A 13,493-nucleotide genomic window follows, 5' to 3' on the forward strand; every position below is an offset into this window, starting at 1 on the left:
GCTGTGAATGTCGGCTCTTCCCCTGCCTCCTAAGACGCCGGCCGGTCTCTTTCTCTCCCAGCTGTACACCTCGGCAGCCCACGTGGTATCGCCACTCCTCCTTGTCTCCCGGCAACCTCACACTCTCTCACCAGGATCACCGCATGCAGAGTTCATAGGGGAAGGACACGCTCCTTCTCTACTCTCCGGTCAACAGCCGCATCACCGCCGGGATCTCCCCTCTCCTCAGGTCAGTCTCCAGCCGCCCTCCGACTCAGCTAGTCAGTCTCTCGGGACAAATTAGGGAGGATAGGTGGGGGAGGCTATCGGAGAGTTCCTATACTCCGCTCTCCTGTGCCGCCATGTTCGGGCTCCACCCCCCCCAAAAACATTTATCTTGGTCTCATCACTCCAGAGAACAGAGTCCCAGTAGTCGTCTTCTTTTTCAGCATGGGCCCTGGCAAATGCTAGTCGGCTTTTTTGTGCATGGGCTTTAGGAGAGGCTTCCTTCAAGGATGACATTTATGAATGCCTGTCCTCTGCAGTGTATGCCATATTGTGTCGTGGGAAGCAATCACCCCAGTTTAGCTTTCTGCTTCTTTAGCTAACTGCAGTGAATTTGCATGGTTATTGTCTTCAACATTTCTCATCAGAAGACGCTCCTGCCGAGGTGTTAACTTCTGTGGACAGCCTGGACGTCTTTGTGAGATGGTTGCAGTTTCATCTTTGTTAAATTTTTGTATCACTTTTGCTATGGTATTCTGACTGATAAGTAAAGCTTTGCTGATCTTCTTTCAGCCTTCACCTTTTTTGTGTAAATAAATTATTTTCTTTCTCAGGCCTTGTGACATTTCTCTTCCATGTGGTGCCATTGCTGGCAGCATGAAATAGGAAGGGGTTTCCTTAGTTACGTAACACTCTTTTATGATCAACTATCTGCTGGACACCTGTTTAATGAATAATTAGATTCACCTGTCGTTGAATTCTTGTTAATTAGGATTTTGTTGTCTAAAATGTAGCTTTGCTCCTAAGACTTTCAATGAGGTCTATTCATTTTTGCAACATAGTCTTGAATTAATTTGTTAGGAAAAATAATTTTTTTGTGTGTGCAAATTAACAAAACTTGTTTGCAATCAATGGCCCGCATTTGTGGGAGTATTTTGTAGTATAGGGACCCATAGAAAATGTTGATTCTGAACAAGTCTTGGTGACTTCCGAATGTGCTTTTATATTACATATTATATTACATATATTGTTGTTTAAAATAGCTGTTGAAGGAGTTTTGGACCCAGAGAGAAGTGTGATCTGATGCAACTGCTAGTCTTGAGAGGCAGCTCTCTAACAAACAGAGTACCTCTATGGGTTCTTGGAACGATCTAACAAAAGTCAGAGAGAGCTACAAGTTTATAAATGATCCGGTAAAAATATATCAATCTTGATAACAAATCAGTAGGTAGAGCCAATGTGCTTTGGGAGCTCACAAATCCCCTTTCACCAGGGCTTGTGTTGGTAGTTATAGGAGGAAATACTGGTCAATAGGAACAAAGATTGTGGATTAAAATGACAGTGTGGGCACCAGACTAATATTAATCAGTCACAAGTTGGCTGTACCTTCTGACTGAGTTATTGTGCCTACAAACTATGGGATATATTACTGGAATTTTTATTTATTTATTTTTTATACTACTAATGGCAGTGATCAGTGACTAATGATGGGACTGTGATGGTGTGGCAGGCAACCTGATACTAACCGATGTTGGGGGGAACTGACTAACTGTCAATGATATCACCAGTGACATTAATACAGTGATCAGTGATAATATTATACACTGTCACTATACTAATGACACTGGCTGGGAAGGGGTTAATACCTAAGGCGATCAAGGGGTTAAATGTATGCCTAACTATGTACAATGTGTATAAAGTCTGCTACTTTTACTAACAGAGCTCTAAGTATCTCATCCCTGCTTTGCAGGCTAACAAACACAGGGATCGGTCTCTTTATATAGAGATCTGTGCTGATTGTCAACACAGAGCTCTGTGTTATGATTGAACACAGCCGATCAGCAGGTCCTGGCTGTGAATCATTGGCTTGCTGACAGGTTCCTGCTGTGTACAATCACAGCGGGTGCCAGCTGGGGAGTGCTTGTGTGCATGCCCAAAACCCAGAAGTAGGCAGCAAAATACGGGTACATCGCTTTGCCTACATTGACCACTTGTCCGCAGTACATTGCTGGTGGGCGAGTGGTAAGTGGTTACAGTGCTAGCTAAAATATTACAGAATCAATGTAAATATATATTTTGTATACATGTCCTGTTCTTTATCTAATTTAACAAATTCATAATGCTAATATCACTGTTTTATTTTTTTATATTTTCAGATCCTGCTTAACTGGTCATTGGTGTCGACATCTTTAGGATAAGGAGGACTATGGATTCAAATTCCACCTCTTTGAACCCCACTAATGGGACAAATCATCTAAAAGCTCACAGCCTGTGGGAGGTTATCACAATTGCCACAGTCAGTGCCGTAGTTAGTCTCATCACAATTGTGGGCAATATTCTTGTTATGGTGTCATTTAAGGTAAACAGTCAGCTGAAGACTGTAAACAACTATTACCTTCTAAGCTTGGCTTGTGCGGACCTCATCATTGGCATATTCTCAATGAATCTGTACACATCCTACATTTTGATAGGCCACTGGTCCCTGGGCAGCCTGGCATGCGATCTGTGGCTTGCTTTGGATTATGTAGCAAGTAACGCATCAGTGATGAACCTGTTGGTCATTAGTTTTGACAGGTATTTTTCTATAACAAGACCATTAACTTACAGAGCAAAGCGTACACCTAAGAGAGCTGGGATCATGATTGGACTGGCCTGGTTAATTTCTTTCATCTTGTGGGCCCCAGCTATCCTCTGTTGGCAGTATTTTGTAGGAGAACGCACAGTGCCCCCAGAGGAATGTCAAATACAGTTCCTTTACGAACCAATAATTACCTTTGGCACGGCCATTGCTGCCTTTTACATTCCAGTGTCGGTGATGACCATTCTATACTGCCGCATCTATAAGGAGACAGAAAAGCGAACCAAAGATCTGGCTGAGCTGCAGGGTTCTGAGTCAGTTGCAGATTTTGAAATGATGAGGCCACAAGGGGCTCTCCTTAAATCCTGTTTTAGCTGCAAGCAGCAGACTCTCACCAAAAGAGAGCGGTGTCAAGCTTCTTGGTCATCTTCCAGTCGTAGTACATCTGCCACTGTCAAGCTCTCCCACAGTCCAAATATTTCCAATGAGTGGGTGAAGGAAGATCAGCTGACTACTTGCAGCAGCTACCCCTCCTCGGATGATGAGGACAAACAAGCTAAGGAAGGTGTCTTCCAGGGTGCCTACAAGAACCAAACTGCAGCTCAGAAAGAAGAGGAAACCAAACATATTCTCACAAAAGAGCAAGCAACACTTAATGAATATGATAGTGAAAGATTCTTTTTAACCCCAAATAAAGCTCATGCACAGAAAAGTCAAAAGTGTGTTTCTTATAAGTTTAGAATTGTTGTGAATGACGATGGCTCTCAGGAAGTGAATAATGGGTGCAGAAAAGTAAAAATCACTCCTTGCTCCTCCATGTCTAAAGCACACTCTTTGCGAAGCATGGACCCCAGCTTTAGCAATCATATTACGAAGCGCAAAAGGATGGTTCTTATTAAGGAACGCAAAGCAGCTCAGACACTAAGTGCTATTCTCCTAGCTTTTATCATTACTTGGACTCCTTACAACATCATGGTTCTGGTGTCTACCTTTTGTTCTGACTGTATCCCCTCCACTCTTTGGCACCTGGGTTATTGGTTGTGTTATGTTAATAGCACAGTTAACCCAATTTGCTATGCCCTGTGCAACAAAACCTTCCGCAAGACTTTCAAAATGTTGTTGCTTTGCCGCTGGAAGAAAAAAAGTGTGGAAGATAAACTATATTGGTATGGGCAGCATCCACCCAGCCACAACAAGCTGCCATGAATGAGTTTAAATCAAGAAAGTATTATGGCAAGAATATTGGCCATAGTGTTGTGAAGACCACAGTGGGCATGGTGACTACTAATACAGCTCAGTTCCAAATCCTGGAGCTACCTTTTCCCCTTTTTATTAACTGTTGACCTTACAGCTGTGTTTGGCCAGTGCTGTGTATGTGTTCGTGGTGTACAATAAAAAAAAAAGAAAAAAATTACACCCGAACAAAGAATTACTGTTTAGCCAAAGCAGGCCCAGAGGTCTTTTAATGCCTTTTGATATAACCCGGTCATAAAAGCTGCTGCATGCTATTGGCTTTATGAAAACTCATCACCGTGAATATATACGTGCACCAGAAAATGAACTGAGCTTTTTTGAAGTAAAGCTCCAGCCTTTTATAGTTAGAATGCCTATGAACTGTTATCATGTTACTGTGCAAACAGTGGGAATCCAGTTGTTGTGAGTGCTATACATGATATGCTGCTTTTGTTATAATTACTTATGAATATTTGATGTTATATAGTCTCAGCCAGTTCTAGATGACTCACCTGAGTCACTGAGATTTGTTCTTGTAAAAATTAATAAAAATTATATATATATATATATATATATATATATATATATATATATATATATATCCTTTGAAAATTGGTGTTGAAAAGTTTTAAGGACTAAAGTGTCCTTAAATTGTAATAGCAACAGAAAAAATAATTGCAAGAAACAAAACATAAAATGTTACTGTTTTCTCGTATGGTGAGAAGTGACAAATTGTACCTGTCATGTAATACTCCCGTAAAGTTGTTTTACTGTTCTCTGTTTATGTTTACATGTATTTTGCCCATCTATTGATTTTAGATCTTCTAGGTCATGCTAAGATTTTGGATTAATGTGATTGATCTTAAAATTAATTTTTGATCCAAGAACTTAAGATCTTATAGGAAACACATTAGTCCATTGTCATGCCCATTACTGAAGATTATTAAACTGCTTCTTAAATAGACTCATTCGGGTGTTAAATAAAAAATGTAAAACATTAGTGATGCCACTACTAGTCAGGCTGCTTTAACTATGGAATTTAAGGTTGATGGCTTTTGTGCAACAAAGTGACCATAAAGCACTGTCTTCATGTTAAATTTTGTGGTCCAGAAGCTGTTGATGAAAAGCTAGTTGTAGTTCAGTAGGCCAAGTGCTACTGCTGTAATTTCTGTCTGGTAACATCTACTTTGATTAAAAATATAATCAGAAGAAACCTAACTTAAAGACTTTTCATACCTTGTTTTAACGCATCACTTGGCATTTGCATCTTCATTATTTCTTGTTTGTATTTTCTTGCATCAGTGTGCTTGAGTATAATTCTAGGTTAAACACACATCAAAATATGAATTGAACAAATACACACTATAGGTATGTGATAAAGAAAGTGTTTACCAAATCATATAGCAGGTTTGCTTTAGGTATAATAAGTGCCCAGCTTGAATATAATGGATTCATCCTTACAGTGAGTGGCATAGCTAGCTCATATGGCACCCAGGGCTGGTCATTTTTTTGTACCCCCCCTTCCCCCCAAAAAATGGTATGTGGTAATACAGCAGGGCACTTTGTGCTCTGCAACAAAACTGTGGGTGTTGTCAGATTTCTTTACTAGTCCAGGGCCTTCATGCTCCCCCTCTCCTTGTCCAGGACCTCTAGATACCCATTGTCCTAGTCCAGGGCCTCCTGGCACCCCCTTTTCTAGTCTGAGACCTCAGACACTCCCTCATCTAGTCCAGAGTCTCCTTTGTTCCCCCCAGTCCAGGACCTTTGCCACACCAACCCACTTTTCCTAGTTCAATGCCTCCTCTGCACCTGCCAAGTTCAGGGCTTCCTCTGCACCCCCCTCCAAGTCCAGGGCCTCCTCTGCAGCCCCCCCCCCCCAAGTTCAGGGCCCCCTCTGCACCCCCCTCCAAATCCAAGGCCTCATCTGCAGCATCCTCAAGTTCAGGGCCTCCTTTGCATCCTAACTCCTAATCCAGGGTCTTTTCCACACCAACCCCCTCACTTTTCTAGTCCAGGGCCTCCTCTGCAACCCTCCCCCCCTGTAGTCCAGGGCCTCCTCTGCACCCCCCAGACCAGGACCTCCTCTGCACCCCAACTCCTAATCCAGGGCCTCCTCTGCACCCCCCTCATCCAGTTCCTTCTCTGTACCCCCCCCCCACCTTCCTAGTCCAGGGCCTTCTGCACACAAACTCCCTCTCCTAATAAATTCCTTTCAGTTTGAGGCAGGCTCTCCCATGAACATTTTTACTGCAGTCTGGGCTATCTCACTCAGAAAAGGCATGGGCTGTTTTGGCACTGAACAGGACTAGGTGGGAGCCTCACAGTGCTGAATCACTCCGCTCCTCCTGATTCTGGGGGTGCCACCTCCGCCTGCACTGGGTACAGCTGCTCCAAGTACCACCGCCGCCCGATCAAGTCCAAAGGACAAGTTGAGCCTGCTGTAAAAACCGGAGTACACGTAGGAGGGAGACTGCACAGTGCACCAGCGCTGAGTCACTCCGTCCGCCCGCCCCATAGAAAAGCACCCCTGAGTGACGCTTCAGCTATTATTACTATGTTGCTAAGCAACAATAGCTGAAATGTCACTGAGGAATGCTTTTGTATGGGGCAGGCAGGTGGAGTGTTTCAGCGCTGGTGCGCTGTGTGGTCTCCCTCCTACTTGTTTCTCCAGTATTTGAAGTGGGTGCCACTTGTCCTTTAGACTTGATCGGGTGGAGGTGACACTTAGACCAGGTATCCAGTGTGGGTGCCCCCCCCCCCAGCGGAGGTGCCCCTCTTAATGCACCACCCAAGGCAACTGCCCCCCCCTCCCTGCTTACAATTACCCTGTACCCAGACTATTCACACTAAAGTATTTACATATTCTCAAAAGCAGTAAAAGCATTTAAAACTATCCATCATTCACGTTTGTAGCTACAGGGATTGTGAAAAAATGTAATTTCAAAGTTCACAACAGAAATACTGAAATCTTAACCTTTATTATTTTGTATTGCAGCAGAATCTATGCAGTTTACCAGCCATCTAACGTAATCTGAGAAGATGTTTTTAAAGCTGAACTCCAAGAAAGTTGAAATGCTCCTTTGTAGTGGGGCTGCATCCTCACTGCAAGGGTTGACCACTTGCTTAGGTCCAGGGGGCATAGAAAAGTAGATTTTCTTACCTAATCCTCTGCACTGCAAGATCTTGGCAGCCTCTTCTCTCCTATACTTCAGAAACCAAGGGCCTTAACATCTTCAAGACTGATGCAAGGTCTACGGTCCTCTATTGGACATTAGGATGCCTAAGGACAGTCCGCTGCAGAACATAGGGGAGTGTGTCTGCCGGGAGAGTGGAGAATTAGGTAGATAAAAGTAATGTTATTCTCCCCTAGACTAAATGAGCAGTTAATCCTTGCACTAGAGCAGTGCCTTCAGAATTTTCAGATTTCTTGTAGTTGGGCTATAAGCTGTTTGAAGCTAATTAAAACCCTAATTTATAGTCTTTCTTGTGATGTGAGAGACTTTTTGAGCATGTATTACTTCACAGTACATGCACTTACAGAGGTCAGAGTTGGCTTCTTTAAAGCTCTTCTACTGCTTGTTAGGTATATGTAAATACTTTTATGCTGATAGTCTAGGCACAAGTTTAAAAGCAAGAAAATATGTAGTCTGACATTGCTGACCTCTAGATAAAAATGCTTATTGCTTGGCTGCTATGCTAAGACTCTAGCTTGATTATGATTGGTGACCTGGATACCAATGCAGAGGAGGACTTAATTTTGACTTGCTCCATGCTTGTTACCAGTCAGTCACTGAGACTATACTATAGGTAGAGACAAGCAGGCAACTAGCATTTTAGTAGTGACCTTCTTTATATTTCCCATATGTCAAGTCTCTATGTGCTGAACACGACCAGCCAAGGATTATCCACAGAACCACATAGGAATCCACATTATCCACATAGGTAAATGCCAAGGACCTGAAACTCTTTACCCACCAAGATAAGGGTTAAATAGATTAAAATGTATAGTGTCATTAATTCTATTTGTGAATTATCAGCCATGGGTTGTGGGTTTTCCAATGTCACGTCACAATCCACACCCTGAATTATGTATGTGCTATAAAAGATGTCATGGTTAATATACTATCATAAGGAATTCAATGCTAAATAAGCCCTACCAGAATACAAATTTGGGTGACGCCATTGCTAACTTGTATTGTAAAGATATGAGCCCTGGATCTGTCATCCTTATCCTTGCTTTAGTATGTAGTGAGTCAGTGACCTGAAACAAGAATTTACATATCAGGTTTTTTGGACATTTGCTCTGCACGAGTTTGTTTTGGACTAGTGATTTACTAAATAGCAGAAAGAACAGTTCAAGAGGTGATGGGATTTCAATGCTTTGTCAAAAAATCAAATGCAAAGAAGGTTTTAAATAAGCCACCGCTGAGCACAAAGAATAATTTCAATCCAAAGGGAAAGTGTAAACCAGACCAGAGATCACCATTTTTCCAGGCCCTGATGACGGGGGGAATGGTGCAGCCCTTGAAACGTATAGGCTGTTTTACTTTATTGGCATGTGAACAATTAAAAGCATTTAAAGTATGTCTTCATTAAACAGCGGAGAAAGGATACAGATGAAAACCTCAGAGCCTGTACCTACAAATTAGAAATGGCAGTTCCCAAAATTTTATGCTGACAGGTAGGTTGTTTGTTAAAGCAAGCCTATGAATTGCCCCTGTAGAGCAAAGCAACATGCGTACTTTAAATCTCAGCTTTCTAGCAGCACATACTTACCTCTACTTTGTTCCCCTGTTGACCCATTCAGATAGCAGAAGTAAGGAAAATACTTGGTACTTCCAGGTATAGAGGAACATGTGACTTGCTTTATGTGACAGCACTGGGCCAGTCACCAAGCACCGTGCTGTTACAATAAAAGAGGCTATTGTTCTGTGTGAGCTATGATAGGACATCTGCTCCCGTTCTTAGCAGCCAAATAGAGCAACACAGCAGCAAAGAAAATATGTCTATTTGCTTCGGGGGGGGGGAGAGTGTTTAAGGTTAAACTGTTGGATTACCCAGCAGTCGCAAAGCACAAGTTCACTTTAGAAGATTTGAAAAAATATGTTCTCAAAGTTCTGATATGGAACTTCTTAATTCTTATCCTACTAACCTATGCTAGTTCCAGTACCAGTCCCAAAAACTCATATGACTTCTAGTTTTCATTCAATAGGCTCAATTTTATATATACACAATAATAAATGTATTTTTATGTTTCCAATTTGGTGAGAGGATTCTGTTTGTCAATACATGCCATTCTCACAAAGGTTATGGTGTCTGTGTCTTTTCATTTGTGGTCTTGTTCTGTATGTTGATAGCATCATTATGCCTTGTCTTCCTCAGACTTGTCTGCCTTTATACAGACCTTTACAATGAATAAATGTAATGTTGTATAGAGCCATTTTCAGCATTGAAGCTCAGTCCCTGGCTCCACAAAACGCCTTTTGCTGAACTTGTAACCAGTACATTACTTTTGACTATGAAAAGGCTATAAAGCTGAGATTTAGTTCAAACAGGTTTTTCTCTACAGCTTTAGTTACAATACTTACCTGTAATGAAGTACATCCCACTATGTGCAGGCTACTGGATTCTGTAGTAGTCTTCACTGCAAGGCTGCCCTGTCCTCTTCCTGCTGCTGAACTTCAGAAACTGTGGGGCTAAAGATGATCCAACAGGGACACCCTCCCTCATGCCCTCCTCCATTGAGAAAAGCTTTTTCAATTATTACACTGCCTTTAACAGGATCAGTGAATGGGGAGAGTCTGATCAGTCACAGGATTCCCCTCAAACCCCAATCACAGATCATGTTATGAGTTCTCAATGGAGAAGGCATGTCCCCATTGGATCATCTTTTTTCTTTGTATGTAGAGCTTCCACCCACAGCGGCCACTGGATTTGCCCACATTCTTTCCTATTCAGTGCAGAAGTATCCAGGCACACAGCAAACAGTTCACTCACTCACAATCTAGGGGATGTCTTTTTGAGGTTTGTTGCTGTAGAACATGAACAGAAGGAAAGCAATGGGGAATGGATACTTCAAAATGCTTGAGTACAAATGCAGACTAAGGACACTTCTTTCTGAAGTAGCAGTACAGTCATTTAACTCACAGCTGAAGTCTATGAGCAAGGGAGGGTTTAGCACCGTTTAAAGCAGAACAGAGCAATCTAAAACCCTTGCAGCTGAGAACCATGGATGAACTTGAGCAAGTTCAGGGCTAACGAGAACAGTCACTATCCACAGATGGGGAACATGGAAACTGCAGTTTTGTAATCAACTCACAGACCCGAGAGAGAGAGAGAGAGAGATCCAGAATTAAAGGGTTCTGTCCATAGCACCGAGTAGCCCAGCAGCCAGTTCTGGATGGCTCCAGGGGCAAGCAGCCCCCTGAAGTATCAACAGTCCATCCTCAGGCAGGTAGGACCAACCACCAACTAACTCCTTTGCTAAGGCTTCAGCCTACTTACCCATTTCTCTGACCACCTACTGGGCACACCTCCCCAGGAATTGTTCAGAGGGTAGTAAACATTCAAGCTGAGGATTTGTACCTTCCTGCCCCAAGATCTGGAAGTTCCTCTATAGAACTAGGGGGAAACATTCAGTCCCACAGCTTGCAGAACCACAGCAGACCAAAGCAGGACACTCAACTCTTCTGACTACAGAGTGAGACAAAAACTAAATTAGCAATGTAACAGGGAGGGTGCTACATTTATAGTGCAAGTCAATGGTAGAGAGTAACCATCGGATCATATTTAGTACAGCTAAGCCCGGAAACCTGAAGCTATTAAACCCCTCAGTGCTGGAAGTTCACCAGCAGGAAGAGAACAGGGCAGCCCTGCCGTAAATATTTCATAATATGTTCATAAACCAGCAGCCTGCACATTGTGGGACATACTGTACTACATTACAGGTAGGTACTGTAACTAAAGCTGCATGAAAATCAATGTTTTTATTTTCTAAACTTCAGCTTTACCAATTTCCCCCATCCATAAATCTGCTGCCATGTCTGCCATGATCGTTGTCTGACAACCAGTTAGAAAAAACATAGCACAACACTGCAAGATGGTCTTCACTATTTATTTCATCTTCCTTTCTAAAATGAAGACTCCTGCCAAAACATTTTCATTTGAGTGGGGGATAAGGTCAGTACTTTTTTTCAAGTTTCTATTGCTATACAATCCTACTTCCTGCCCCATTAACACATCGTCACCCTCTGACACCCAGGGACCCCAGGGATAGGAAGTATGAAGAAATATTACCAGTGGAGACAGGGAAGCAATAAAAACTTGACATAGACTAATTGGACAGATAATTGATGATAATGATAACAATGATGACAATACAGCACTGTAACAGATTACAGTAGGTAACAGCTATATATTCTCTTTAGGCCTCATTCACACAGGACATTAAAAAAAACTCTCCTAGAAGCCTTCCTCCTGCAGATAAAATGCCTGACGCGTAAAAGTATCTAACGCTTTTAGACGCATTTACAAGCATCAAGCACTTGTGTGTTAATTCATTTAATTGGCCAGAATAATAATTTATTATGGCCATTGAAATTAATTAACGCTCAATCACTAAATGCACCTAGCGTTAACAAGCATTTAGGCGCGTTTTCTGTCAAAACGCTGCTGCAACTGGCGCATTGGCCCTGGGTTTTTTTTTTCCTGCCTGTAAACGCTCCTTCTACTAAAAGTTCCTAAACGTCTATGTGTGCATGGACACATAGGATAACATGGAGGCCCATTCACAAGGAGAAAAAAAAATGCCGTCTCAAAAAGTGGCTGCAAATACGCCGTGTGTGCATGAGGCCTAAAGAGACTCTATCAATAACCTAAGAAATGTAAAAGCACAGAAAATCAAGTATTTTAAATGCTTACTTGCAGTGTTTTCCTTTCAATGTATTTTTTTTTACTTTAATTCATTGCAACATGCCTTTAACACTGAAGTCTAGAGGGAATGCTCTTTATTGCATAATTACATTGGTTCAACTTGGACCAATGTAGGTATGCATAGCATCTGAGGGACTGCTATGTAAGGTGACAATTGCTTTAGTAGTTGCCACTACTACAGTGATCACCACAATCTCCTGAGTCCTTTGTCAGTGACATCCTTTCTGCATACAGACAACATGGGATCATTCGCTCACCATGCCCGTCATTCAAAAAATGAATTTTATATTTTAAGGACTATAAAACAAACCAGTGAGCTGGCAATCTAAAACATATGTACCCCAAGGAACCGCTGGTTAAACTGATGCTTTTCCCCCTCAAGTTAGTGCACACAAAGCCATGACCGCAACATTTTCCTCACTCTTCCACTGGCTTGAGGGAACAGTTTAGGGGTGTCTTTTTAGGGGTTTTATTAGAACAATGAACTTGGATGGGGAGAAGGGAGCATGGAATACCCCAAAACTGACTAAACTGAGCACGTTGAGGACTCCTTCATCTTGCTGAACTGCACAAATGTGTCCCACAGAATCTCTAATCCTGACAAGTGACTATGAATTTTCTCAAATGTCTAAACACTGCATACAGTCACGAACTTCAAGCACTGGGGTCATTTACTCAAACAGCCACAGGATCATTGGTTGCCTCCTTCTGATATCCACCGGGCACTCTCCAGTGAGGGAAATATGGACACCACCATGGGACAGCTGGACATCTTTTCCCCAACTTCCTCCTGGTACTCTCCAGTGGGCTTCTCCAGACCCATTCAGATTCCAGGACTAGACTTTGTGAATAGGCTCTCCAGCTAAAGGCTCAGCTGGGATCTCGATGTCTTCCAGATAGCACCTCCAGTAATCCTGCCAGAGTGGCAGAGCCCCTGCACAAGTGTTTCCTTCAGCAGGACTGGACCCAGGAACTTTGCTGCTCCTGTTTCAGGCCCCAGACTATTATTGAGCTCTCTCACCATCTACTGGGCACATCTCCCCAGGGATTGGCTAGAATCACATAAATATTCAGGCTGCTTACTCTGTTCTCCCTCCCACTATAATCCTAGAATAAAGGTGGAAGCAATCAAAGCAGCAGCCTGTGAGACAACTGAGCAGTGATCAACCCCTTCTCCAGTGATAACAGAGGATCTAACTAAATGTACCTAACAATCTACACTACTCTAGGAGGGTGCTACACCTATATGCAAATCCACCAAAGAGCTATAAAGATATAATTGCAGCCCTATTACTACCACAAGAATCTAAGAACAGTTATCCAAAAATTATAATACAAGTCCCATAAATCAAATTATTATTTATTACAGGTACTTATCTAGCGCCGTCAATTTACGCAGCGCTTTACGTATATATATTGTACATTAACATCAGTCCCTAACCCTCAAGGGGTGTACACCCTAATCTAAATCAAATCATAAGAGTCCCAAATTATATAATTTGTGAAAATATAGTTCTTGCAAAACACCAGTGTGCTTCAATAATCC

The 13,493-nt window shown here is 42.3% G+C and overlaps 1 protein-coding gene across 1 annotated transcript in view; it reads left to right on the forward strand.

The window, feature by feature from the left end:
- The window catches only part of CHRM5 (cholinergic receptor muscarinic 5), a 278,926-nt gene extending 273,693 nt beyond the window's left edge, over positions 1-5,233 (forward strand). The window contains exon 2 of the mRNA XM_089671319.1: positions 2,361-5,233. Coding sequence (XP_089527445.1) covers positions 2,411-3,988 — 1,578 coding nt within the window. The 5' untranslated portion in view covers positions 2,361-2,410 and the 3' untranslated portion in view covers positions 3,989-5,233. The remainder of the gene's footprint in view (positions 1-2,360) is intronic.
- The last annotated feature ends 8,260 nt before the right edge of the window (positions 5,234-13,493 follow it).

The sequence above is a fragment of the Staurois parvus genome, unplaced genomic scaffold (assembly GCF_062004578.1).
Source record: "Staurois parvus isolate SC_StPar_1 unplaced genomic scaffold, SC_StPar_1.0 ptg000104l, whole genome shotgun sequence".
Classification (NCBI taxonomy): domain Eukaryota; kingdom Metazoa; phylum Chordata; class Amphibia; order Anura; family Ranidae; genus Staurois; species Staurois parvus.